General features: G+C 39.5%; 1 protein-coding gene across 3 annotated transcripts in view; it reads left to right on the top strand.

Moving 5' to 3' along the window:
* The window catches only part of Smc5 (structural maintenance of chromosomes 5), a 71943-nt gene extending 68834 nt beyond the window's left edge, over positions 1 to 3109 (top strand). For all 3 annotated transcript variants that reach the window (XM_050158786.1, XM_050158779.1, XM_050158800.1), the window contains one exon: positions 1004 to 3109. In XM_050158786.1, coding sequence (XP_050014743.1) covers positions 1004 to 1147 — 144 coding nt within the window. In that variant the 3' untranslated portion in view covers positions 1148 to 3109. The remainder of the gene's footprint in view (positions 1 to 1003) is intronic.
* The last annotated feature ends 24207 nt before the right edge of the window (positions 3110 to 27316 follow it).

Raw genomic sequence — 27316 nt, 5'->3', positions numbered from 1 at the left:
GGAAGTGGCGGAGGAGGCACTTCATTATGTTTTAGAATTAGATCTCCTTGCCTTTAATACTCATTCCCCTTCTAGAAAAGCTCCTCTTTTGCTAAAAGATAACTGGGAATGCAAGCCCCAGAACTGTAGCCCTCTCTGTTGCGTCATATAGTCTTTACTTCCCACTGCCACCACCCTAGTCCTAAAGAGTCTTAGGTACCCAGTCTTGTACTGACAGATCAGGTTTTATAAGCACATAGTTATAGTCATAGAGAATTTTCCATAATCTAGAGCTGTTGTAATAGGAAATATCCTTTTGTTAAATCTAGTGATGTGGGTAAGTTATCAAATAAATGTACTCAAAGATGTGTTTATTACTAACCATACTTTTTCCTTTTTCAACTAAATATTCATAAATATCTCATTGGATGTCCCACCTAAAGGTACATTTTTTGTACTTAATCATCTTTTATCGTCAGATCTGTGGACTAATCAGGTCTTGCCCCTATTCTTTTTTTTTTTTTGGTTTTTCGAGACAGGGTTTCTCTGGAGCCTGTCCTGGAACTCCCTTTGTAGACCAGGCTGGCCTCGAACTCACAGAGATCCGCCTGCCTCTGCCTCCCGAGTGCTGGGATTAAAGGTGTGTGCCACCACCGCCCGGCTCCCCTATTCTATTTTTTAACCAAACTCCTTGGCTTAGAAAGCAAACCTCCCCTACATGTTTCACACTGCCAGTCTATCACAGTGCTTAGCTGTAGAAGTTATTGGAGAAGTATTTTGTGTAGAAGTGAAAGAACACTCTTTTCCTAGATGTACCTATGGTTCTTGTTGGTATATGAATACAGAGGATTCCAACCAACTAGAATATTCCAGGTCAGTTATTAGGCCAGGCTTCGATTATGCTTATTCAGGAAGCTGTCATTGTCTTGACAAGTTGATGATGTAGTTAAACATATGTAAGACTGGAAACTGTCTTTCTCAGTATATAATGTAATTATGTGGCAATTTATTTCAATCCTTACAGCTTCTACAAAATCTTCCTTATTCTGAGAAAATGACAGTATTGTTTGTCTACAATGGTCCTCATATGTTGGAACCAAACCGATGGAATTTAAAGGCTTTTCAAAGGCGGCGGCGAAGGATTACCTTCACTCAACCATCTCAGTGAAAGGAAAGGGAGGGGATTTCAGAGGTTTTTCTTTTAATTGTTTATACGTGTGGCTCAAGTGAATAAAAATTAGCAGATTTATTGAAAAAGAAAGATTGGTTATTTTTGGAAACCTGCTTTTAAAAACAAATAGGTTGATGAAATGGAGACCACTGGGACTCTGGAACATTTTCTAGTGAAAATTAAGTCTTCGGTTTGGTTGAACTTGATTCCTTAATCCTCTGTGAGCACTGGATTGTGTCTGCTGCCCCCACCAGTGTGTGTAGTGCCTCCCATCTAATCCAACACTTGGGAAGCGGAGGTAGGAAGACCATGAGTTTGAGGCAAATCTGGACTGCAAAGTGAGAGCCAAAGCGTGTAGGCTATAGAGTGAGACATATGTCATAACAAATGGTATTTCCTGTTGTAGACAGAGAGGTATGGCAGAATGGGGATTTCATTTACTAAGTGTGGTGACTCTGACAGTTGATTGTAGAACTTTCTTTTAGAGCTTAAAAGCAACTCAGAATTAGATATCCCACTCTTCCAGTGTTAATATTTCATTTTTAAAAACTGGTATGGGAATGTCTACTTAATAGTTAGTGGTTTTTGGCAGATCTGTTCATTTCTTTGTATTAAAGGTTACCTTGTTTTCATAGAAAACATATTTATGGGCCTTTAATTTAGGCAACTTGATGTTGTAGCTTTATTGGTATTCAAAGAATTGGGAAAACATACACATGGGGCTTCAAAATAGCAGCAGGCTTTGGAGAAGTCACAAGGTAAAGCGGAGACATCATATGGCCCAGACACTGACAGAATGAAATCAGGTAATGAGGACTCAGACTAGCATTGTAAAATACAAGTTTTATGCTGGAGTTTCTTGTTCTGTTTTGTTTTGTTTTTAAAGTCAAATATATTTTACATCTTAAATTTCTAAAAGAATTTTTATAATTTTAATAAGGTTTTTCTTAAGATTTCATATATGAGGTTTTACAATTTGTATTTGAAATTTCTCAGTGCTATGTAAAGAGTGATGGCAAAGTATTGATTTGCTTAAAATCATAATGTTTTTAGAATTTGTAGGTACTTCCTTACAGGATTGATCAGACCTAGTATTTTAGAAACTCTCGTCTGAATTCTTTTCTTCCACCTTGAAAAAAATTAAATGAGAAAACCATTTATTTTTCTTTGAGTATGCTAATTAACAGTGTCAAACATTCTGTTATTTTAAAAACTAAATCTTGCAAGAAAATAGAAATGTCTTTGAATAATGGACTGGACCATATCTCTCCTGGTACTGACAAAACTATTTTTTGACGTGATAGCCTGAATAAACTAAAGTTTGGGTTTGTATACTATTGTAATGCCAATGAAAATTTACATTCTTATTACGTTAAAAAATAATGGAACATGAGCCTGTGTCATTTCACTTAGACATTTTCTCTTTTAAAAGTTGTATTTCTTTATAAAACTTGAGAGCCCTCCCCTCTTAAACAAAGTCTCATACATGAGTAGAAAGATATTTTATTAACATTTTTATCAGTATGAACAAGTCAAGAATTTTAAAGCTTGGTAGCATATTAGTGAAGAATATTACTAAGCATTTGCGTTGTTACTTGGTTTTCTGATATAATATCTTCACTAATATGTGCTTGATATAGTTTGGTTTTATCCTATCAGTGTAAAAACTGATTGAAGGATTGACATACTTAAAACTCACATCAGCAATTCCATTTTAGTTTATATATGCCAAAAGTTATTCCATTTTGTGTTTATGAGCATTCAGTGAGCAAAATTAATGTTCTGTTTTATATTGAACTTTGGGCTGGGAAGAATAAATTATGTATCATTTATATTAAAAATAGTCAAAAATAATATAATGTCATATTTTCTGCAACTGTTGATTTTTTTAATTACATTCAAATTGTAAAAATTCCAAGTAAAAGCTTGATTTGATAAATAAAATATTTAAAACCTGAAGGTTACAGATATTTTTAATGACTAAATCTTTACATTGGTTTGCCAAAGGACAGTCTCTGTTAGAAGGTCTTTCAGTTTAAAAAAAGGAAGAGGACTGGTGTTTTATTTTTTTGTTTGTTTGTTTGTTTTGTTTTGTTTGTAAGATTATTATATGTGAATGATGATTTTGCCTGCATGTTTGTCTTTATACCACATGAGTACCTGATGCTTGCTAAGACGAGGGCCTCAGATCTCCTAGGAGCGGAGTAAAACAGTTGTGAGCTGCTATGTGGGTGCTGGGAATAGAAACTGGGTCTTCTGGAAGAGTGGTCAGTACTCTTAACCAATGATCCATATCTTCAGCCCCAAAGAGAGGGTTCTTGCTGCTTTCCAATAGCTTTGGACATATCTGTAGCCTGTGAGGAGCATCTTATCATTTTCTGGCACGTCTTAAGTGTAAGTGACTAAAACTATATTGTAAATACTACTTTGTTGGTAATAAATATGTATTTTCCCATATTTTGGTATAGGTTATTTAAGGAGAGTTTTTTAATACTTTAAATTTTCATAAAAGTCGGTTTTTTTCAGGATTACAAAAAATTCTCAATGTCTATTCAAGTGTCTGCCATTTATGATACAGTATTTAATAGACTATTTGTGTTCCAAAAGATAAAGATTTAGTCTTTTGTCCATTTGTAGTGGAATTAGAATCTAATAGCAGTAAACACGGGAAAAGCTTGAAAGCATCCAAAGAAGATGAGTGAAAAGGCAAGTATAAATGTTAATGTTGAGACAGTAACTTCTTAAAACATGCACAATCAACAATATCATCTTACTGTTTCTTACATTGAACTATTACTCAACACAACCTTTTAAAATGTATCTTGAATCAGATTCTTTACCATTTGCATTCAGCTATTTCCACACTATCTAGATGAAGGCGTACCTAATTCATAGTTTTTAGGGATGAGAATCAGGTCTGTGAGGGAACCTAGCCTCATTGTTGGTGCTTTATAAATCTTTACTTCTGCTATGAATGAAGTACTATGTCTGAATTGAAGGCAAGATGAGCGTAGAGGTTTTTCTATGTTACTGATAGTTAGTTGTTCAGAGAATGCAGATAATGATAGACTTTGCATAACAGATACAAATATTTCATGTACCATATTACTTTCATGAACTCTGAATGTGAGTTACAGTAGTTTGTCTTATTACTTCATAGCCAGCCATATATTTTAGGAAGACACATTACTGATAGAGTATGTGTACTTGGGAGATTTGACTGTTGACAATTTGAGGTTTTTAGTCCCCGTGGAACAATTGAAGGTTTGATTTTTTTTTTTTTTTACTTTTTCATTTTTCTCCTTCCTTTATTGTGGCAAATGTACATAATATAAATTGTACCATTTTAAAGTATACGGTTCAGTGGCATGAAATACATCTACAATGCTATGTAATCATCATCCTTACACAGGAATCCTAACATGACACATTGCATCTATTCAGACTGACTTTCCATTTCCCTCTTTACCCCAGTTCATGGAAAACTCTTCTCATTTGTTTAATTTTTAATGTAGCATGCAGAGTAACTGATTTCATTATGTTATTTACATGCATATATGTCACCGAACTGTGTTCTGTAAATGGAGGCGGTTTTTTTTCTTAAAGCTTTTCTGTAGCTCAGGCTTATTACTAATTTGCTTTTGCAACTTAAATTAACCCATTTCTATTAATCTACATTCTGCCACCTGGCTTTGTGGCTTTACCTGTTCTCTAACACATCTTGTTCCCCTGGCATCTCTTTATCTCTCCCTCACTTTGCCCTTCACCTCTCTGTCTTTTAAGTTTGACTTTACTGCCTAACCTTATTCTGCCTTTGCTACAGGCCAAACAACCTTAATCTCAACCAATGAGAGCAATACACACATTCACAGTGCACAGAAGGAGTATCCCACATGAGTGTTCCCATTCACCTTCCCTTCCCCATTTCCTTCTTCCTCAAAATAGTGCCCCTTTCTGCTTTCAAGTTATCTATTCTCCATTACCATCTTTTCTCCCCTGCCTCCTTTCAGATCTATTCCAGCTTTACTGACTGTAGCACATTTCTCTCTCCTAGGCTGGTTCCAGTCCCGGTGTGTCTCTCCTTGGCAGATATCCCACACCTGTGGCACCTCTAATATCTTGGGAGGGTCTCCAAAACAATCAAGGCTTCGTTTTGGCAGCTTCTCAAAATGGTCTCTCAGGGTCTATATGCAGGGACAACAGAATGAAACTGAACCTGAGAGCTGTCTCCTCCCATTTTATAATCCTCTCTAGTGCTGGGATTGAGGGTGTGCACCACTACTGCCTGGTTTCCATGGCAAGCTAGTGTGGCTACAGGGATTAAAGGTGTGTGCCATTGCTGCCTGATCTGTAAGGCTGGCCAGTGTGGCTGCTTTACTCTCTGATCCTCAGTCAAGCTTTATTTATTAACATACAAATGAAATGCTGTGACAACTGATTTTTTTAAAAAAAAGTGTTGATTGGGCTTATGGTTCCAAGAAGTTAAGAATCCATGGTGGCAGAGCAAGAGCATAGTGACAGAAACTGCTAAGAGTTCTTATATGTATTCCAAGAGCAGAAGACAAAATACTAGGAATGCACGGGTCTTTTGAAACCTCAAAACCCAACCCACCCTAGTGACACATCTCTTTTTTTTTTTTTTAAGATTTATTATTTATTTATTATGTATACAACATTCTGCCTCCATGTATGCCCGCACGCCAGAAGAGGGCGCCAGATCTCATTACAGATGGTTGTGAGCCACCATGTGGTTGCTGGGAATTGAACTCAGGACCTCTGGAAGAGCAGGCAATGCTCTTAACCACTGAGCCATCTCTCCAGCCCCACATCTCTTTCAATAACATCAAATTTTCCAAAACTTCCTAAACAGTTCTCCTAATCGGGGACTAGTTGTTCAGTCATATCAGCCTTTGGGGGCTTTTCTTATTCAAATCACTACAGGGTTCTTAATGCACAGATGTCTATTTTTCCCTTTAGATTTAAAATTATTTTCTACTAATTCTCTTTTTTATGTGGGTGTTGATGTGTATGTGTGCCTGTGTACATATGTGCAGAGGCCAGAGGTTAAGCTCAGTTGCAGTCTTCACGTGCCCTTCACCATGTTTTTTGAAAGAAGGTCTCTCAGATAGAGTAAACTCTAGTCTTTCACCTTCGAAGAGGAGAAAAAGGATTTGGGTAGCACTCTCTGCCACCATCCCCAAGAAATAACTTCACCAGATGGCTTACTGAGAGTGTCCTCAGATAAAAGACTTTGTAGATATCCTTTGTTGCTGTTAGAAATTAGTTATCTCAGTCTTTAAAGTTACTTATCTATAATTTGGTTGGTTGGTTGTCTTGGTTTGTTTTTGTTGCTGTTGGGGGTATGTTTGTTTGTCTTTTTAGTAGTGTATGAAAGTTCTCTGAGGAAAAATTACTTCAATGTGTTGGTTGCTACCTTACCAGAGCCTAGGAAAATGCCTGCTATATAGTAAGCACTCAATTACTGAAGCATAAAGAGATATTTTTTCTAGCTGGGTGTGATGAAGGAGCAGAACAAACTCCATTTTGAGAAAGAACTCCATTTTAGATAGGACCTGACACTAGGGGACGAATGTAAAGTCATAAACATTCCCAAGAAACTGTGCCTGCCCTGGTCAAAGTGACCCACCAGGGTGTCCAAAGAACATCTGCTTGTTCGAACATCCTTGTAGGTAACCAGTTAACCACTGTTTTGAAATTCCCCTATACTCCAACCAATGAATTCAAAAGTTATATACTTTTACCCAATCCCCCAAACACCAGGATTTGTGTCACCCTGCTTTTCCCTTTAAAACACATTACCCTGAGAGCTTGGGGCTGTTCTCCATCGCCTGCTGCAGCAGTGTGTTGGATTATGAAATGAGTTAGCAATCTTGTAATCAATAAACCCCAGTGTGTTTGCATCGGTTACTGGCTCTGTGGTGATCTTGTTTGGGGGCTCCCATGACACAGTCATAAGAGTGGTGTTGCATGCCTGTCATATCGTCCCTTCAGGGACTGAGCATTGCCATAAATCTGAGGCCATCTTGAGCTACATAGTGAGTTCTTATATAGCAAAACCACATCTCAAAAGAATAATGCTCACTCAATGCTGTTGATTTTAACGTGGGTCAGTTAATTCTTATATGTACAGTGAGCAGTGCTTTTTACTCTGTAGTTTGAGGAATAAAAGGTTGGGTATCTACCATAAATAGTACACTGCTGGAACAGAGAGGGCCCAAGGGTGATTGAGGATCTGCAAGCCTTCCATAAAGTTACAGAATTTAGACATTTACTATGAGCCTTTGGAAAAGAAAATAGAACATGTAGGAAGGTAAGAGTGTGTCATAGGAAGTTGAAAAGTGTTGTTATGGTAGACATCATGCTAGTCAAAGACTTTTTACACTTCATGAAAAATAGGAAGAGAGAGTCTTAATACATACCCTTATTTTTTCCTCTTTTTTTCTATGCAGCCTTGACTGTTCTGGAACTCATTATATAGACCAGGCTGGCCTTAAACTCACAGAGATTTGCCTGCCTCTACCTCCCAAGTACCAGGATTAAAGGTGTGTGCCATTACCATCTGGCTTTAATACGTATCTTGAATATCTCATTTCTCGGTGAAAACCATTTCTCAAATCCATCACGTTTATTATGAACCGTTAGTTTAATTAAAAATACAAAAACAAAACACACCACTCTGACCTCTGTGCTAACAATGATGGTGTTAAGCAGTGGGTGGTAGCACTTGTGACAGCTGCTGTTGTGGTTCGCTATGTGACTAGAGCACTTAGGTATGAACTCTCAGTAGAGCAGACTGACAATACTTGTAATTTGCCCTAGCATGTAATTTCTGCTTATGCTAGAGTATTTAAAGAGAACAGCAAATATAACAATGGCTAAAGGCACTAGTAAAAATATTTAAGAAGGTGAAGTAGGTTAATGGGACTCAGTAGTTAGTGCAGGATTCAAGGCTGGAGAGGTGTTTCCAGGGTATATATACATATATATATGTGTGTGTGTGTGTTGTGTGTGTGTACATTTGTGTGGTGTGTTGTCGTCTGTTCTTCAGGGCAATGTTTTTCTTGAAGAACCGTTTTCTTTGTTTCTATTTTGTTGATTTCAGCTCTCATTTTGATTATTCTCATCTAGTTCTCTTGGGTGAGCTTGCTTCCTTTTGTTCTAAAATTTTCAAATGTTCTGTTACTTCACTAATGTGGGACTTTTCTAGCTTCTTTATGTAGGTGTTGAGTGCTATAAACTTTCTTCTTAACACTGCTTTCATTGTGTCCCATAAATTTAGGATGCTGTGTGGTCATTTTCATTGAATTTTAGCAAGTCTTCTATTTCTTCCTTGACCCATTGATGATTCAGGTGAGCATTGTTTAATTTCCATGTGTTTGTGGGTTTTCTGGAATTAGTATTAATTACTATTGCTATTGACTTCTAGTTTTATACCATGGTGATCTGATAAGGTACATTGGGTTATTCCAATTTTTTTTTATTTGTTGAGGTTTGTTTTGTTACCAAGTATGTGGTCAGTTTTTGAGAAGGTTCCATGAGGTGCTGAGAAGAAGGTATATTCTTTTCTGTTTGGATGGAATATTCTATAGATGTATGTTAAGTCCATTTGAGTCATAACATCTGTTATTTCTCTTATTTCTCTGTTCATTTTTTGTCTGATTAACCTGTCCAGTGGTGAGAGGGGAGTGTTGAAGTCTCCCACTATTAGTGTGTGGGGCTTAATGTATGATTTAAGCTTTAGAAGTGTTTCTTTCACATATGAGGGTGCCCTTGTATTTAGAGCATGAATGTTCAGTATTGAGATTTCCTCTTGATGGATTTTTCCTGTGACTAATATGAAATTACCTTCTTTGTCTCTTGACTGATTTTAGCTTGAAGTCTATTTTATTAGATATTAGGATAGCTATACACACTTATTTCTTAGGTCCATTTGATTAGTATATTTTTCCCAACCCTTTACTCTGAGACAATGTATGTCTTTGAGGTTGACATGAGTTTCCTGTATGCAAAAGAAGGATGGATTCTGTTTTCGTATCCAATCTGTTAGCCTGTGCCTTTTTATAGGTGAGTTGAGTCCGTTTACTTTAAAGGATATTAATGACCAGTGATTGCTATCTCCTGTTAATTTAGTTTTTATTGCTGGTGATGTTAATTTGTGTGGTTTTTTTCTTCTTTGGGATTTGCTGTTATGAGATCATCAATTGTCTGTGTTTTTATTGGTGTAGCCATCTTCCTTGGGTTGGAGTTTTCCTTCTAGTATTTTGTGTAGGGCTGAGTTTGTGGCTTAGGTATTGGTGAAATCTAGATTTGTCGTGTAATATCGTGTTTTGTCCTTCTATGGTGATTGGCAGTTTTGCTGGATATAGTAGTCTCAACTGGCATCCGTGGTCTCTTAATGTCTGCATAATTCTTGTCCATGACTTCTGGCTTTCATTGTCTCCAATGAGAAGTCAGCTGTAATTCTGATAGGTCTGCCTTTAAATGTTACTTGGCTTTTTTCCTTTGCAGCTCTTAATATTCTTTCTTTACTCTGTATATTTAGTTTTTTGATTATTATGTGGCAAGAGGATTTTTTTTTTAATCCAGTCCATTTGGTGTTCTGTAAGCTTCTTGTATCTTTATTGGCATATCTTTCTTTAAGTAGGGAAAGTTTTCTTCTATGATTTTGCTAAATAAATTTTCTGTGCCTTTGAGTTGAACTTCTTCTATTTCTATTATTCTAAGATTTGGCCTTTTAATGGTGTCCCATATTTCCTGGATATTTTGGGTTAAGCTTTTGTTAGATTTAATGTTTTCTTTAACTGATGAGTCTATTTCCTCTATTGTATCTTCAGCGCTTGAGATTGTCTCTTCCATCTCTTGTATTCTGCTGTTCATGCTTGCGTTTATAGTTCCTGATCTTTTTCTCATGATTTCTGTTTTTATAACTTCTTCGGCTTGTGTTTTCGTTATTGTTTCTATTTCAGTTTTCAAGTCCTAAGTAGTTTCTTTTATATGTTTGATTTCTTTTTCTTGGTTTTCTTTAAGTGATTTGCTGATATCTTCCAAGTTTTTGTTTGTCTTTTTCTCAATTTCTTTAAGGGAATTTGTCATTTCATCTTTAAGAATTTTCAAACATTCTCTTGAAGTTATTTTTTAGGTCATTTTCTTCTGGTTCATCCATATTTGGTTGTTTAGGTTTTGCTGTTGTAGAGTCTTTAGGTTTTACTGGTATTGTGTTGCTCTTTGTGGTGTAGCATGTGATTTTACCTTTTCTACTCATCTTTTCCTCTAATAGGTGTGGTTGGGGCTGGCTGAGATTCTGTTAAATAATCTTCTAGGTGCCAGTGAATCCAAAGCTCAGATGGTTGTTCCTCTTGGTACAGTCAGTGTCACAGTTCTAGTTACCCTGTTGGTTACTCATTGTTCCTGAAGATAGCTCAGCATTCCTGTGCCTTGCTCTGCTCACTTGCAGTTTACTGTCCCAGTCCTGCTTTGGCCCAGGTTCTGTAAATCCTGGTCTGGATCACCTTCTGCAGAAATCCCTGGCTTGGAGTTGAACCTGTTCTGGTGGAGATCGCTGACTCTGGATCTGTTTGCTGGCTCAGTCCTGATCTGCCAGTGTCCTGGGACTGGGTTGGTTCCCGGGACCGGATTTGCTCCTAGCTTCTGCTCCTGGTGGAGCTCTTTGCTCTCTGTCCTAGGTAGCTGGTTCTGTCCCACTCCGGTTCTGGTGGAGGCTACTCTGAGTCAGGTTGCTGGCTCAATCTTAATCCGCCAGTGTCCTGTGACTGAGTTGGCTTCCGAGATTGGATTTGCTCCTGGCTTCTGCTTTGTGGAGCTTGTTTCCTCAGTCCCTCTCTGTCCTAGGTAGCCAGCAATGTTTTTCTGTGTAGTAGCCCTGACTGTCCTAGAACTCACTTTGTAAGACCAGTTTGGCCTTGAACTCACAGAGATCCTCCTGCTTCTGCCTCCTCCTTGCTGGACTTAAAGGTGTACACCACTGCTGCCTGGCTTAAATAAATATTTTTCAAGTGTAGGATAAGGTTCAGAATTTCATTTTTGCTCTGGATGAGTGGGAGTTGAGATGCCCTCATACACAGTTCAGGCTGACCTCAAACTTTAATATGTAGCCAAGACACCTTGAACTTCTAATCTCACTTTTTCTTCCAAATACTGGGAGATTGAATTCAGGAAGACTCATTTGACCGGGATTATTTGGATGGTGGGCAGAGTATAGGAGAAAGGCAATGAAAGCAAAAGAACAAATAATACCAAGATGCTTGCTGTACCAAGAATAGAAGTGGTGGGGAAAGTATGAGAGTTATTTGTATATAAAATAATCAGCTTTGGTCTATCATTTGCTTAATGGCTGGTCATTTAACATTTCATTTAATTTTCATAGAGGTTCTGAAGTGTGTATTCAACGAGGAAGAAGGCTTAGAAAGATCATATTGACTTTTGCAAAGTTGAAACTGGTAAATGTTGGTATTGAGACTCAGAGACAGGTAGTATCTTAAAAGAGTACAGAGAATGACAGTCAGGAAGGTGGAAAGCTCACAGTGAAAGAATCATAGACATTGTTATCTATTATGTATTATGATACCTGTTTATTATGAGCAGCTTAGCAGTGTGTTTAAGTGAGAATCCCCTTTGACTTAGCGAACCCACTTAGAAGAATTCATACTTACTGTGTATATTCTCTCACATGTATTTCTAGATGTATGAAAATTATTTCATATTATTTCAAAAGCTATATATGGAGGACTAACTAATTATAATGCATACAATCACTTAAGAGAATATAGTTGCTAAAAAGAGGGTGCTCTTTATAGCCTAATGTGGTCAGATCTCCACATGGTTAAATAAAAGTGCAAAGTGCAGATCTGCGTGTTTGATTTTATTTCTCACACACTACACAGAGCAAGGTTCTCTGACTCTATAGAAACTTAACAGTGGCTGTCTCTGTGACAAGTAGTCAAGTAAATGAAGAACAGGGAAGGAAAGTCTGGGTTTTGGATTTTGGGTTTTGTTTGTTTTAATGTGTGTGTTTTGCCTACATGTGAATATTTGTAGCATGTGCATGCCTGGTGCCTGTATAGGTCAGAAGAGGGCATTTGATCCCCTGGAACTGGAATTATAAGTAATTCCACCACCATGAAGGTGCTGGGAAACAAATCCAGGTCCTCTGTAAGAGCAATGTGCTGCTCTTACCCACTGAGTCATTTCCCCAACCTTATTTTTATTAGGCATAGTCTCCTTGTATTGCCCAGACTAGGCTCTCCATCCTCAAATATTTTTTCTTAGAAAAGAACATGAGTTTTGGAGTCAGAGTTGATTTTTTATTTAACTACTTGCATGCCCATGGGCTAGGACCTTTGCTTGTGTAAGCAAACATCTACCACTAAACTGCATATACTCCTCTTGTAGTATGAATCTAGAATATACTTCAGAGGCCCATGTATGAAAGGTGTGGTTCCCCAACCCATAACCCTGTTGGAAAAGGATGGGATTCCCTCCTAGCAGGTGGGGCTAGTGGGAGGAAGTTAGATCACTGAGGGCATACCATTTGTAAATGTATTAAGACTCTAGATCCTGTCTCTTAATGCTTATCAACATCCTTAAAGTAAACACTCTTCTGACATGGAATACTGCCTTGCATATGCTGAAAAGCATCACACCAGCCAGCTATGAACTGAAACCTTTAAAACTATGAGCCAAGATAAACCTGTCCCTATAAACTGATTTATCTTAGGTATTTGCTACTGTGGAAACCTCCAACCTGATTTTTTTGTTTGTTTGTTTGTTTCATATGACTGCAATTACAGATAGAATATACGGAGTAATACATGCCTGCAAACCCAACACTAAGGAGACTGAAATAAGAGGACCACAAGTACAAAGCAAAGCCAGTCTGAAATACATAGCAATACTTTGTGTTCAAAAAAGTAGAGGGAAAAAATATGTCTTATATAACCAATACTTTTTTTTAAATTAATTTATTTATTTAGTATACAGTGTTCTGTCTACATGTATGCCTGCTGGCCAGAAGAGGGCACCAGATCTCATTATGGATGGTTGTGAGCCATCATGTGGTTGCTGGGAATTGAACTCAGGACCTCTGGAAGAGCAGTCAGTGCTCTTAACCACTGAGCCATCTCTCCAGCCCCCATATAACCAATACTTTATGACACAATTTCTATAAAGCTTTGTAATTCTGCCTGTTCTTTTGAAAAGGTTCTTGGCTATAAAGCATTTTAAACATAGTACAAAATTAATAATTCCTTATAAAGTATACATAGTAGTGTATTTGTGAAGGCTAGAGAGGAAGTACCTATATATGTATATATTGTTCAGTAAGTAACCATAATTCCCTGTTCAAGTATGGTAATCCTCTCTATTACAAATACATCCTTCCCGGATAATACACCCCACTCTGAGGGGAAAAGGGGAACAACATTTACTAATTTAAATGCCAGAGCACTGACTTTGTGTAAAATAATATAGGTTATCTTGCATATGCAGTTCCCTAGTACCATTTATTTATTAGTAGATACATTACTATATGACAGTACATCATCCATTGATTTCCAGAGACTGTCAAAGATTCTTACTATGCTTCATTGATTATGAGGACAAATGCAGGGTTTACCCAGAATGTACAATAAAATATGAGCCATAATTAATTTTCTGGTCATGTTAAGTTTATCAATGAAAATTTTATAGCATAAATGTAAAACCAAGTATTTTCAAACACTACCTTCACATAAGCTCTAAGCCAAAATCACTTTTGTCCATAGCTCTACCTTGCATTCTTCCAGGAAAAGAGAGATAAGACAAGAGTCGCTGTTTACACAAGAAGCGTCTGTCTCGTTAACATGATTAAAGACCAGCCTAAAATGTCATGAAGTAGCTTCCTCAATTGGAGGCAAAACTGAGCACCAGTGGAAGGGACCCATTGGCATAGTACTATAAAAGGCTCAGGAGGAAGTACCAGCCTGTCCCTGGAGGATTGTCAAAGGCAGAGTTTGTGAAGAGGGGTAGGAATTGAATCACAGAACCAGATTGACCTAGACCATTCATACCCAAAATATTATAAAGAGGAGAGAGGTGAAGCTGTTTGAGTGTACTAATTATCATTCCCTAAGTAATGTAACTTTGGATAGTGTATTTGCATTGTTATTGTTATTAGCTATATAATAGGTAATGTAGAGATGATTTGAAGTAATGGGTGGAGCGTGGTGGCTGTAGGCAAATGTTAGACTGTTTCATGTAAGATACTTGAGTGGCGCCTATTTTTGTTATCTATGTTGGGGGACAAATGTATTTTACTTTGGGCTTTTTTAGAGGTAGATGTGATAGTTAACATTGATTGTCTGCTTGACAGGATCTAGACTCATCTAGATGACAACCTTGTGGGCCCACCTGTGAGAGGTTATCTAGAATGAGTTCACTGAGGTGAGAAGACCGACTTTAATTATGGGTAGCTCCACTCCCCATATGCTGGAGTCCTTGTGTTTGTTTTATGTTTTGCGTTTTGAGGCAGATCTATATGTAATCCTGGCTGCACTGCTCTGGAGTTCACTGTATAGACCAGGTTGGCCTCTAACTCACAGAGATCCTCCAGCCTCTGCCTCCTGAGTTATGGGATTAAAGGCATGCAGCAGCATGCCCACCTTGAAGTCTTAAACTAAAGGAAGAAAGCAGTACAGAGCATTGTTCTTTCCAGTGGATGGAGTGTGACAGCTGCCTCCTGCCCCTGCTACCATGCCGTCTCCACCATAATGAAATGTGTGCCCATGAACTGTAAGCCAAATAAAACCTTCCTTATATATCTTTTGTCAGGACATGTTATCACAGTCATGAGAAAAGTAACTAATTCAAGAAGACAGGTTTATGGCTCATGGTTTAACAGGAACTTAGTTCCATCATGGTGGGAAAGGCATCATGCACCACCCATGATAGGGGAATATTACATCTTGAAGCATGTCTCTTCTTTTCTCTTGGCTTAGGAAATTCTTGGCTATAATTTCACTGAAAAACTTGTCTAAGCCATTGACTGATGTGGGAGTCCCCTCTGTATGCTATGAATATGTTTTATTGCCATTGGTTAATAAAGAAGTTACTTTTGACCAATGGCTTAACAGAATATAGCCAGACTGGAAGAGAGATATATAGACAGAGTAGGTGGAGTCAGAGAGATGCCATATAGCTACCAGCCGGAACCTTACTGGTAAACCACAAGCTTCATGGTAAAATATAGAGTAACAGAGGTGGGTTAATTTAAGATATAGGAGCTAGCTAGAAATATGCTTAAATGATTGGCCAACCAATGCTGTATTAATATGGTTTCTATGTGATCATTTTGGGTCTAGGGGGCCAGGAACGAAGGAGCAGCCTTCACCAACAATTGACTTTTATCTCGGCTGTTTTGCCCTATGAGTCTTAGGTTTGGTCTCTTCAGTGTATCCTAGACTTTTTGGAAATCTAGTTATATATTTCCTTGCAGAATTTTTCCTCCATAATTTTTCCCCTCCAAAGTGCTGATTCTTTTATTCACTTTGAGAACTTTGTATCTTGAGTTGATTTCTCAAATTCCTTTTCCATGTCTTAAATTAAATTCCTTACCTGTTTGAATCCTCTGCTTGGTCCTCAAACCTTTTTAAAAAGGGAGTCTGCAATCTTTTCCCAGTGATTCAGCTAGCTCATCATCTCTTGAGAGGCCACCGGTCTGTGGGCTCTTGGGTTGATGACTCCTGTTTCCTGTGCTGAAGGGAAGTCAGAGAGGAATTCAAATAAAAGCAGAGGCAGACAGTTTGTCCTGCCTGCAGAGTGTTCTGGGACCAGAGCCTAGCAGAATCATCATCAAAGAAACCCAAGAGAATTCATCCAGCAACTAATGGGAGCAAATGCAGAGTCCTCACAGCAAATTTCAGGTGGAGCTCAGGGAATCCTGCAGAGAAGAGGAAGGATCAGAGGAACCAAAGGGTCAGGGACACCATGAGAACACGGCCTACAGAATCAACTGACCATGACTCATGTGGGGCTCTCAGAGGTCAGGGAGATCATATATATTATAACTGAATACCTTGGTCTTCTTGTGGGATTTCTAGCATTGGGAACGGGGACTGTCTCTAACTCTTTTGCCTACTTGTAGGACCCTTTTCCTTCCTGCTGAGTTACCTCATCCTGCTTTAATGTAATGGTATGTGCCTGGTCACAATGTAGGTTGTTATACTGTGTTTGGTTGATGTGTCTGGGAGGCCTGCTCTTGCCTGAGAAGGGACGTGGGGATTGGGGGGAAGAAAGGAAGGAGAAACTGCATTTGGGATGTAATATATAAGAGAAGAATTTAAAAAAAAAAAAAGGCATGGAGGAACTCTGCTTACTGGCTTCCTGTCTATAGGTGACTCAGCTTTCATTCTTATACAACTCAGGACCTACCTGCCCAGAGGGGGCACCACCCACAGTGAGCTGGGCCTTTCCACTTCAGTCATTGATCAAGAAAATGTCCTCACAGACTTGCCGATAGGCCATCTGATAGGGATTTGTTCTCAGTTGAGGCACCCTCTTCCCAGATGATCCTAACGTGTCAGGTTAAGGGTGTATATATCTTCTGGTTTGTAAGTGTTTTCCCTTTTCATCCTGCTTTTGTTTGTTTTATGTGTGTATTCCTGGTGGGTACTCTGCACTTGAATTTATGTTCAGTAACAATCATGATGGTTTGACAGAAGTCTCGGTGTCAGCCGCAAGGAAGCTGCTCTTCCCTTGTCTCCTATAGGGTTTGACAGGGGTGCTGGGCCCTGGTGGGGAAAGTGTATATTCTAAGTAACAGTAAAAGTGGGTCAAGTATAGTGTGGGGAGCATATGAGTTAGGAGTATGAAGAAGAAAAGTAGAAAAGATACTATATATTAAGTTTGGAGAAAGTGACAGATATAATAGCTTTTTCCAGCAAAATATAACTTACAACTTAGTCTTTTGTATCTTAAAATACAGAAATGTACATACTAGAAAAATTAACTGTAAATGTAACAAAAATTAAACAAAGTTGTGTGTGTGCTTAAAGATAAAAATCCAAAGGAGCAATACACTGAAATGGATATGTTCAGCAGATTGAAATAGGTGTGTTCTCAGTCAGCATTTCTTCATTTCTTCCTGGTTGCAGGAGAGCTGGCTCCCCAGGTTTACTTCAGCTCTTTCTGTCTGGACCCTGCAGCAAGTTCATCACAAACTCCTTTAACTGAGTTTTGCCCCTTCCTGCTGTGGTTGGGCAGAATTCCTTATCCCACCTCCACAATTACCATCTTCTGTGTATCTTGGAGACTAGTTTCCATACAGGTGCAGTCCCCAATCTGCTCACATACTTCCCGTGGTTCCAAAAGCTTTTCTGCTCCATGTGAGTGCAAGTTTCTCAACTTCAGGGTCCCTTACCCATTCTCAGGCTGTGTCAGAGGATTACAACCCCGTTTTCACTGAGTACCAGTGGTTGAGAATAGCCTCTGCAGTGTTGAGAGCTCATGCAGTCTGCTTGTTCCTGGGGTAGTCAGACCTCTTCTCAGGAGATTCGATTTGTCTGTTTTGCAGAGAAGGTGGTTGTGCTGCTCAGGAGTGAGGAGAAAGTTGTAGAATTGCGGTGCTGTTTCCGTTAGGCTGATGTTAGAGTACCCAGCTTGAACCCCAGTATGCTTTATCAACCTTGCCTGCATGCTGTTGTCTGGATCCACAGGTTAAGAGCACTAGCTGTTCTTTCAGAGTTCCTGAGTTCAATTCCTAGCAACCACGTGGCTCACAGCCATCTATAATGAGATCTGGTGCCCTCTTCTGGCATGCAGGCTCATAAGCAGGCCGAACACTGTATACATAATAAATCTTTAAAAAATAAAATAAAGACTGCAGGGTAGCTAGAATGGCCATATCAGGTGGATGTCGCTGCAAGGCTCTTCTGATTTAGTTTTGACCCACCCATTCTCTCATCAGAGAACACTAGTTAATACACACATTGACTCCTGCTTCACATGTTTTGCTTTTAGTAGCTTTTGTTCCTTTTCCAATTGTATGTAAGATTTCCCTTTTTATTACATTTGATCTTTCTTAATGATGCATAGATTATTTCTGCTATTATATCTTACGTTATTTCTAATATGGTCTTTATTTCTGTAATCTCTTCTTTTTGGCTTAAATTTTATCTGTTTTTGGTTGATTGGTTGGTTGGTTTGGCTTTTCCCATCATTATCATCTCCTTTGTTTTCATTCTATTTTTTACTTTATAGTTAAGTATTTTGTATTTGATATGTTTCTGCATTAACTTTTCTTTCAAAATGTTCCTTTTTGCTGATACTTGACGGTTTCTTTTATGATTTGGGGTTTGTTTTGGTGGGGGTGAGTTATTTATGTAGAATAGGATTTTTTCTTAATATTTATTGACTTAAAATTTTTTCTGTATATTTTGATCCTATTATTTTCTCTCCTCCAACTCCACTCAGATCCTTACTCCCTACCCAACATCATGTTTTTTCTCTCTCTCAAAATACAAAAACAAAACAACAAAACATATTTAAAAACACACAAAAAATATGGAGTTCTTTTTGTGTTGACCAGCTACTTGGCACGGTGCCTTCCTTAGAGTGTCACTCTGTTGGGGAAAAACTGATTAGCAGGTATGAATTGTAAATAGCTTCTTGGTTAGGAATGGGAGTCTGTGCCCACTTCCCCTGTGTGCTAGGGTTTTTACATGAATTTGTGCAGGTCTTGTGAGTGCTGTCCCAGTCTCTATGCTTCTTTTGTGTCTGGAATATACCATTTCCTTGAAGGTTTTTTTTTTAAACACCTCTGTATTGTACAGTCTTTCTGACCCTTTTTTATATATACATTTTTTATTGATATTTATTGAGCCCTACATTTTTCTCTGCCCCCTCTTCCTGCCTCTCCCCTCTCTCCTTCAATCCTTCCCCAAGGTCCCCATGCTCCCAGTTTATTCAGGAGATCTTGTCTTTTTCTACTTTCTACTTCCCATGTAGATTAGATCTATGTAAGTCTCTCTTAGTGTCTGCATTGTTGTCTAAGTTCTCTAGGATTGTGGCTTGTAGGCTGGCCTTCTTTGCTTTATGTTTACAAACCACCTATGAGTGAGTTCATGTGATAATTGTCTTTCTGTGTCTGGGTTACCTCACTCAAAATAATGTTTTCTAGCTCCATCTATTTTCCTGCAAAATTCAAGCTGTCATTTTTTTCTGCTGTGTAGTACTCCATTGTGTAAATGTACCACATTTTCCTTATCCATTCTTCGATCAAGAGGCATTTAGGTTGTTTCCAGGTTCTGGCTATGACAAACAAAGCTGCTATGAACATAGTTGAGCACGTGTCCTTCTGGCACGATTGAGCATCCTTTGGATATATACGCAAAAGTGGTATTACTGGATCTTGAAGAAGGTTGTTTCCTCATTTTCTGAGAAATCACCACACTGACATCCAAAGGGGTTATACCAGCTTGCATTCCCACCAGCAATGCAGAAGTGTTCCCTTTTCCCCACAACCTCTCCAGCTTAAGTTGTCATCAGTGTTTTTGATTTTGGCTATTCTTACAGGTGTAAGATGTAATCTCAGAATTGTTTCAATTTGCATTTCTCTGATGACTAAGGATGGTGAACATTTCCTTAAGTGTCTTTTAACCATTTTAGATTCCTCTGTTGAGAGTTCTCTGATTAAGTCTGTACTCCATTTTTTATTGGATTATGTAATCTTTTGGTGTCCAATTTCTTGAGTTCTTTGTATATTTTGGAGATCAGACCTCTGTCTGATGTGGGGTTAGTAAAGAAATTTTCCATTCTGTAGGCTGTCGTTTTGTCTTGTTGACCATGTCCTCTGCTTTATAGAAGCTTTTCAGTTTCAGGGGGTCCTATTTATTAATTGTTTCTCTCAGTGTCTGTGCTGCTGGGGTTATTTTTAGGAAGTGGTTCCCTGTGCCAATGTGTTAAAGTGTACTTCCCACTTTCTCTTCTATAAGGTTCAGTGTGGCTGGCTTTGTGTTGAGGTCTTTGATCCATTTGGACTTGAGTTTTAGGCATGGTGATAGATATGGGTCTATTTTCATTCTTCTACATGTTGATATTCAGTTATGCCAGCACCACTTGTTAAGTATGCTTTCTTTTTTCCATTTGATATTTTTTGCTTCTTTATCAAAGATCAGGTGTTCGAAGATGTGTGGATTGATATCTGGGTCTTCTATTTGGTTCCATTGGTCCTTCTGTCTGTTCTTATGCCAATACCAGGCTGTTTTCAGTACTGTAGCTTTGTAGTAGAGTTTGAAGTCAGGAAATGTGATGCCTCCAGAAGTTCCTTTATTGTACAGGATTGTTTTGACTATCCTGGGTTTTTTGCTTTTCCATATGAAGTGGAGTACCGTTCTTTCAAGGTCTTTGAAGAATTTTGCTGGGATTTTGATGGGCATTGAGTTGAATCTGTAGATTGCTTTTGGTAAGATTGCCATTTTTACTATGTTAATTCTGCCTATCCAAGAGCATGAGAGATCTTTCCACTTTCTGGTGTCTTCTTCAATTTCTTTCTTCAAAGATTCAAAGTTCTTGTCATACAAGTCTTCCACTTGTTTGGTTAGAGTTACTCCAAGATATTTTATGTTATTTGTGGCTATTGTGAAAGGTGTTTATTCTCTGATTTCTTTCCCAGCCCTTTTATCATCTGTGTATAGGAGGGCTACAGATTTTTTTTAATTATTTTAAAAATAAATACATGTATCTGTGCACATTCATGTTCTACGGATTTTTTTTGAGTTAATCTTGTATCCTGCTACATTGCTGAAAGTGTTTATGAGCTGTAGAAGTTCCTTGGTAGAATTTTTGGGATGGCTTATGTAAACTATCATATCATGAGCAAATAGTGAGAGTTTGACTTCTTCTTTTCCAATTTGTATCCCTTTGATCTCCCTTTGGTGTCTTATTGCTCTAGCTAGGACCTCAAGAACTATATTGAATAGATATGGAGAGAGTGGACAACCTTGTCTTGTTCCTGATTTCAGTGGAATCACTGGGAGTTTCTCTCCATTTAGTTTGATGTTGGCTGTTGGTTGTTGGCTTGCTGTATATTGCCCTAATTATGTTTAGGTATGTTCCTTGTATCCCTGCTCTCTCCAAGACCTTTATCATGAAGGGATGTTGTATTTTGTCAAATGCCTTTTCAGCATCTAATAAGATGATCATGTGGTTTTTATTTTTCAGCTTGCTTATATGGTGGATTACGTTGACAGATTTTTTTTTTTTAATGTTGAACCATCCCTGCATCTGTGGGATGAAGCCAACTTGGTCTCTTTCTTAGTAATGTCTTTCTGTGGCTTGGGTATCGGGGTAATTATAGCCTCATAGAAAGAGAATTACAGACCAATCTCACTCATGAACATTGATGCAAAAGTACTAAATAAAATACTAGCCAATCAAATCCAAGAACACATCAGAGGCATCATCCACCATGACCAACAACCAACCGCCAAACTTGAGACTCATGGAATATCAGATTTTTTTCCCCCACTGGGATTCGTACTGACTGCTAGAAGCGACGTGCCCAGAAGGATGAATGCCCATGTCTTGGGAACTATTGCATCTCCTCCTGCTCTGTTCCCTCGCCCCTCTTGTACCGAAAGCCCTTGCTGGCACTATGAATTTAGACTTCCCAAACTGAGCTTAACTGGACACACCCATCTCTCTCTCTTTTTCTTCCCTCCCTCCCTACTTTCCTTCCTTTCACATTTTTTAAAAGACTTTCTTATGTATACAGTGTTCTGCCTGCTACATGCCTGCAGGCCAGAAGGCACCAGGTCTCATTACGGGTAGTTGTGAGCCACCATGTCGTTACTGGGAATTGAACTCAGGCCCTCTGAAAGAGCAGCCAGTGCTCTTAACCACTGAGCCATCTCTCCAGCCCCCTTTTACATTTTTTTGAGCAAGTCTCACAGCGTAATCTAGGCTTGCCCCAACTCTGTGGCAGTCCTCCTGCCTCAGCCTCCCAAGTGCTCTAAGTGTAGGTGTGAGCCACCCCATGGCAGCATTCTTAGTGAAAAGCCTTGGGTTTCAGACGGACACAGACACTGTGTCTGTGAGACATCTGTCCAGTGCTGCAGCCTCATCAGACCTCTGGAAGGAGAAGGCAGCAGCCTGCAGGTTCCCCCAATCTCCACATCACACAGAAGAAACTATTGGGAAATGGTTGTGCACTGGCAAATACTCGTTTTAGCTGTGGTGAGGCGTTTCTTTTCCTGTTACTGTGATAAAATGCCACGGCACTCAAACGTCACAGCAAAAGCAACTCTGAGTCATTCTGGCTCCAAGTCCGGCAGTGATGGAGGAGGGAAGGCGTGAGGAGCTTGAAGCAGCTGGTCATGTTGGCACCACAGTAAAGAAGCAGCAATGAATGTGTGCATGTTCAGCACACTTTCTCCATTTTATACAGCCAGGGATCCCCTGCCCGTGATTGGGACCCCAGGGTATGGTCTTGTCTACGATTAAGATAAGTCTTCTGCCTCAGTTAGTGTGATGCAGACAGTGCTCTTCTGGCTGCCCAAAGGTCCATCTCCCCAGGATTCCACATCCTGTCACACAGACAGTGAATGCTACCACATTAGGCTATATTCCCTTATCATGGGCCAGCATCCACAGTCACACTTAGCTTTGAGGAGGGTGTGGTGTTTGGTTGCTGATGACTTGTGTCTTCAGTTCTTCCTCCATTTTCTTTTGCTCCAGCAGAAGACTGAAAGCTTGCAAGCCCCTGAGTACCTAAAGCAAGCCTCATCCTGCCCTTTTAGCCCCTGAGTACCTAAAGCAAGCCTCATCCTGCTCTTCCTCCGATCCACGTGAAACCCCATGTTGCTCTCTCAAGCCATTTGTACAAATGTAGGAGGCCTAGCTCACTTGGGGCCTGTTCATATCTCCTGGGCTTGCTTGTATGTATCACGTGACTTTTGCTCCACTGTCTGATGTCACCTAAATTTCTCATAAGCTCAGTACATTGCCTAATCTTTATTTTTTGTTGTTTTAGCATAGCCACAGCTCTCACTAGCCCATCTTTTATTTGTATTTCTTTTGGTATCAATATTTTAGATTTTAAAAATTGTGTGTGTGTGTGTGTGTGTGTGTGTGTACGCGCGCATATGGGTATGTGTACATGTGGGCAGGTTCCAATAGAGGCCAGAGGCATTGGATCCCCTGGAGTTGGAGTTAAGGTAGTTGTGAGCCAACCAGCTGGGAGCCAAGCTTGGGTCCTCTGAAGAGCATTAATTACTCTTAATTGCTGAGCAATCTCTCCAGCCCCTTAATATTTTAATAGTTTCCTTTTTATGATTTATGCTTTTCTGGTTTTGTTTGCATCTTATTCCAGTTTGTCTAATATGCTCTTACTCAACAAGCTTCACCACAGAAAAGCAGACGGATTGAGTGATAAATGGGTAATTCTGGAATTCTGGTCATAGGTTTGCAGCTTTTCGGCAAGCTGTGATTCTCTGGCCTTAACAAATGTTGCTGCTTAAAGGGGAGATTGTAGTTACTGTATGTAATTTGACACTTAACAGTAATGGATTTGCTTTATGCCAGGCATGGTAGGACATCCACCCTGTGATCTCATCCCTCTGGAGGATAACCATGAGTTTAAAGCCAGCTTGGCTGCTTAAGTTATGTAGGCCTGGTAGGGCTAATAACAAGAACCTATCTCACAAACAAAGCTTGGGCTGTAACTCAGTTGGTAGAATGCTTGCCTAGCATGCAGAAAGTCCTGGATCCACACCTACCACTGCATAAACCAGGTGAAGTGGCACACGTCTGTGATCCCAGTGCTCTGGAAGTAGAGATGCATGAATGAGGATGTTCTCCATCTGTAATCCTACCGCTTGGGAGGCTGAGGCAGGATTGTGGTGAAGGCTACTTTGGGCTACATAGCAGCCCCTCCCCCAAATCTCAACCAAAACGGAAAAAAAATCATAGTGTTATCAATTGGAAAGGTGTGGGGTCTCCCTCTTCCTCGTGGTCCATTGGCCACCAGTCCGTGAGGACAAAGGAAGCAGAGGCAGCATGCAGGGCTTTATAAGGCCCGTGAGTGCCACAGAAACAGCCTTCCAGAAGTCTGCTTCAATGAGACAGTTCAGCTTTATCAGGGTAAGGGAAATATATAGGATGGGGACAGTGGCTGGGACATCACCTAATTTGCATTTGGCAGCATGGTCCTCCCATATAGTGGGAGCACAATATCTAATTATACGGACAGCAAAGGGGGAGTATTTGCAGGGAATTATGTCAAAGGTCACACTTCAGTCAGGCATCCAGGCTCAGGGACAGTTTCCAAATAAGGTCAGGTATCCTGGCCTAGAGACCCTGTCCAAATAGGGTAGAGAAGGAGTCCTGCTGCAAAGGGAGTCCTCCATATTACACCACGCTCAGAGAACTCTTTGAACAGTTCTGGAGAAGTGTAACCTTAAGTGCAGGGTACTCCAACACAGGCAGGCAGATCTCTGTGAGTTTGAGCCAGCCTGGTCTACGTAGTGAGCCCCAGGGCAGCCCGGGATATGTATCAAGACCCATTCTCAAAGAGAAAAGAGTCAAAGGTTATATTCTACTGTATAGCAAGCTCAAGGCTGGTCTTGGATACATGAGACCCTGGTCTCAAAAAAGCAGAAACTATGTATATATTGTCACATATATGTATATGTCTATGAATTGTGTGTGTTATTGTTAGTTCAATAATAGCTATACTACAATATAATAGCCAAAAACAATATACAGTCATGTATGTATATAAATGTATATATTGGAGTATATATAGACTATATATAGTAACAAAACACTATAATGGCAAGCTTTCTTGTCGGACTTTCTTTTGGGACTGCCAGCCCCCCAATAATGACACAGAGATACATTATGAATTATGAAAGCTTGGATTTTAGCTTGCACGTCTTCCCAAGTAGCTCTCTAACTTAAACTAACTTGCTTCTATTAATCTACATTCTGCCACGTGGCTCTTTACCTCTTTTTCATTCTGTACGTCCAACGTCCTCTGTATCTCTCTGACATCTCCCCGCCTCTCTTCTTCCCAGAGTTTCTCTCTCTCTCCAGAAGTCCCAAGTATTCTCTCCTGCCTAACTATTGGTCACTCAGCTTTTTATTAAAGCAATCACAACAACACATCTTCACACGCTGTAAACAAATACCAGGCAACACTGTGTATATTGTATGTACACACTACATGTAATAGTATATATCATGCAGCACTGTGTATATTGTATGTACACACTACATGTAATAGCATATATCATGCAGCACTGTGTAGATTGTATGTGCACACTACATGTAATAGTATATATCATGCAGCACTGTGTAGATTGTATGTACACACTACATGTAATAGTATATAACATGCCTTTTTAAAAACTTCACAAATAGCCAGGTGGTGGTGGTGCACACCTTTAATCCCAGCACTTAGGAGGCAGAGGCAGGGAGACTGTGAGTTCAAGGTCAGCTGATCTACAGAGCAAGTTCCAGGACATATATACATACATACATACACACACACATGTTAGTGTAGTTATGAAATTCAAAGACCTTGTCGGTCCTAACCTTTGTTTTTCTGTTGCTTGTGACAGTATCTGGCATTCAGAAGGTGCCCAATAAATAGCTGTTGATTAAATCATCTGTTCACAAAGTGCACCTTGGCAATTGCTCCCTGTCACACACAGGCATGGGGGTCCAGCACTGAGAAGAGGGGGGTAGGAAGAACAGGAGTTCAAGGTCCTCATCTACTTTGTTGTGAGTTCAAGACCAACCTGGACTACATGAGCCCCTGTCTCTAAAACAACTGTTTCTCTGCTTTGTAAATTTCTCTGGAATGAACTGATAGTAATATGTGAATTAATTGTAGAAAATAATTTTTAAATAAAGAAAAAGAAAAGGCATTTTGCTCATAGACAATTTACTTAAAGACAAAAAATTTCTAATGATAAAAACTATTGCTTAAGCAGAAGATAGTCTAAATAATTTATAACTCAGATATATCCAGAGAAACTTAAGAGCTTGGCAGGGGTTGGAATCTGTGATTCATTAAAATCAGTGCCTGCCCTCACCCCACGTCTATTGTTCAATGAAACAGTATGATCCTGTTGGTCTATAATAAATTAACTAGACACCACAGCCTAAAAATCATAGATAATCATTTAATCCTTTGCTACTTTTACATTTTCCCACCATCTTGTAGAAACTTTAGCTTCGTGGCAAAATCCTTGGTCGAGTTAACAGAGGCCTAGCTTAAAAGAAAGCAAAAGCAGGAAGTGAGGGGTCCGGGGAGAGTTCTGGTAATAGGGCAGCCACACAAGCATGAGTCTGACCCCAAGAGCCCACAGAAAAAGCCAGGCATGATGCTGCATGCCTGGGGTCTCATTTCTGGGAGAGAATATAAAGATGATCATGGGGCTCTTTGACCAGCCAGGTGAGAATAATCTGGGAGCCCCAAATCCCAGCAAGGAGCCCTGCCTCAAAAACAAAATCCAAAGTGGATGGTTTTCAAGGCTGGTTTCTGGTCCCACATACACAGCTGTACACTGCCCCCCACACACACACACCAGGAAGCCCAAGGCTGAAGCAAGGTTCAGGTACGACTGTACACAGATTTCTCACCACATCTCCAGGCTCACCTGGGCTCCGTGTCTGCACCTGGCCCTGAGTTCTGTCCTGCAGCCAGGAAAGATAACTTTGCAGTTTCGGACTTACCCAGTTCACTTAGCAAAGTAAGAAGGCAAAACCAGTTCTCTTTGCCATTGAGGACTAGTCTGGATGGCTGGAGGAGTGCCCGGGAAGAAAGGGCGTAGACATACAGTGCTAAAATAATCCACAGTCTGGAAGTTAAGAACCTAGCAGGACGGAATAGGGAACAAATGGCTAGAATTGGATAATCTGTCGTGTTGCTGGAGCCCAGAAGAGTGAGTGAGCAGATACTTGTGTTAATTTTTTATTCTTAGGTTTGATTTATGTTTATGAGTGCTACCTACATGTATGCCATATGGGTGCTGAGAACCAAACCTGGGTCCTCTGTAAGAGCAGCAAGTACACTTAACTACCAAGTCTTCACTCCAGCCTCTCAGGTACTTGTTTTATTTAATTTAAATTAATTAATTAATTTATTTA

Source organism: Alexandromys fortis, unplaced genomic scaffold, assembly GCF_014885135.2.
Source record: "Alexandromys fortis isolate MF-2015 unplaced genomic scaffold, M_Fortis_MF-2015_v1.1 scaffold_10, whole genome shotgun sequence".
In the NCBI taxonomy this organism is placed as follows: Eukaryota; Metazoa; Chordata; class Mammalia; order Rodentia; family Cricetidae; genus Alexandromys; species Alexandromys fortis.
This window is presented reverse-complemented; position numbering and strand designations above follow the sequence as displayed.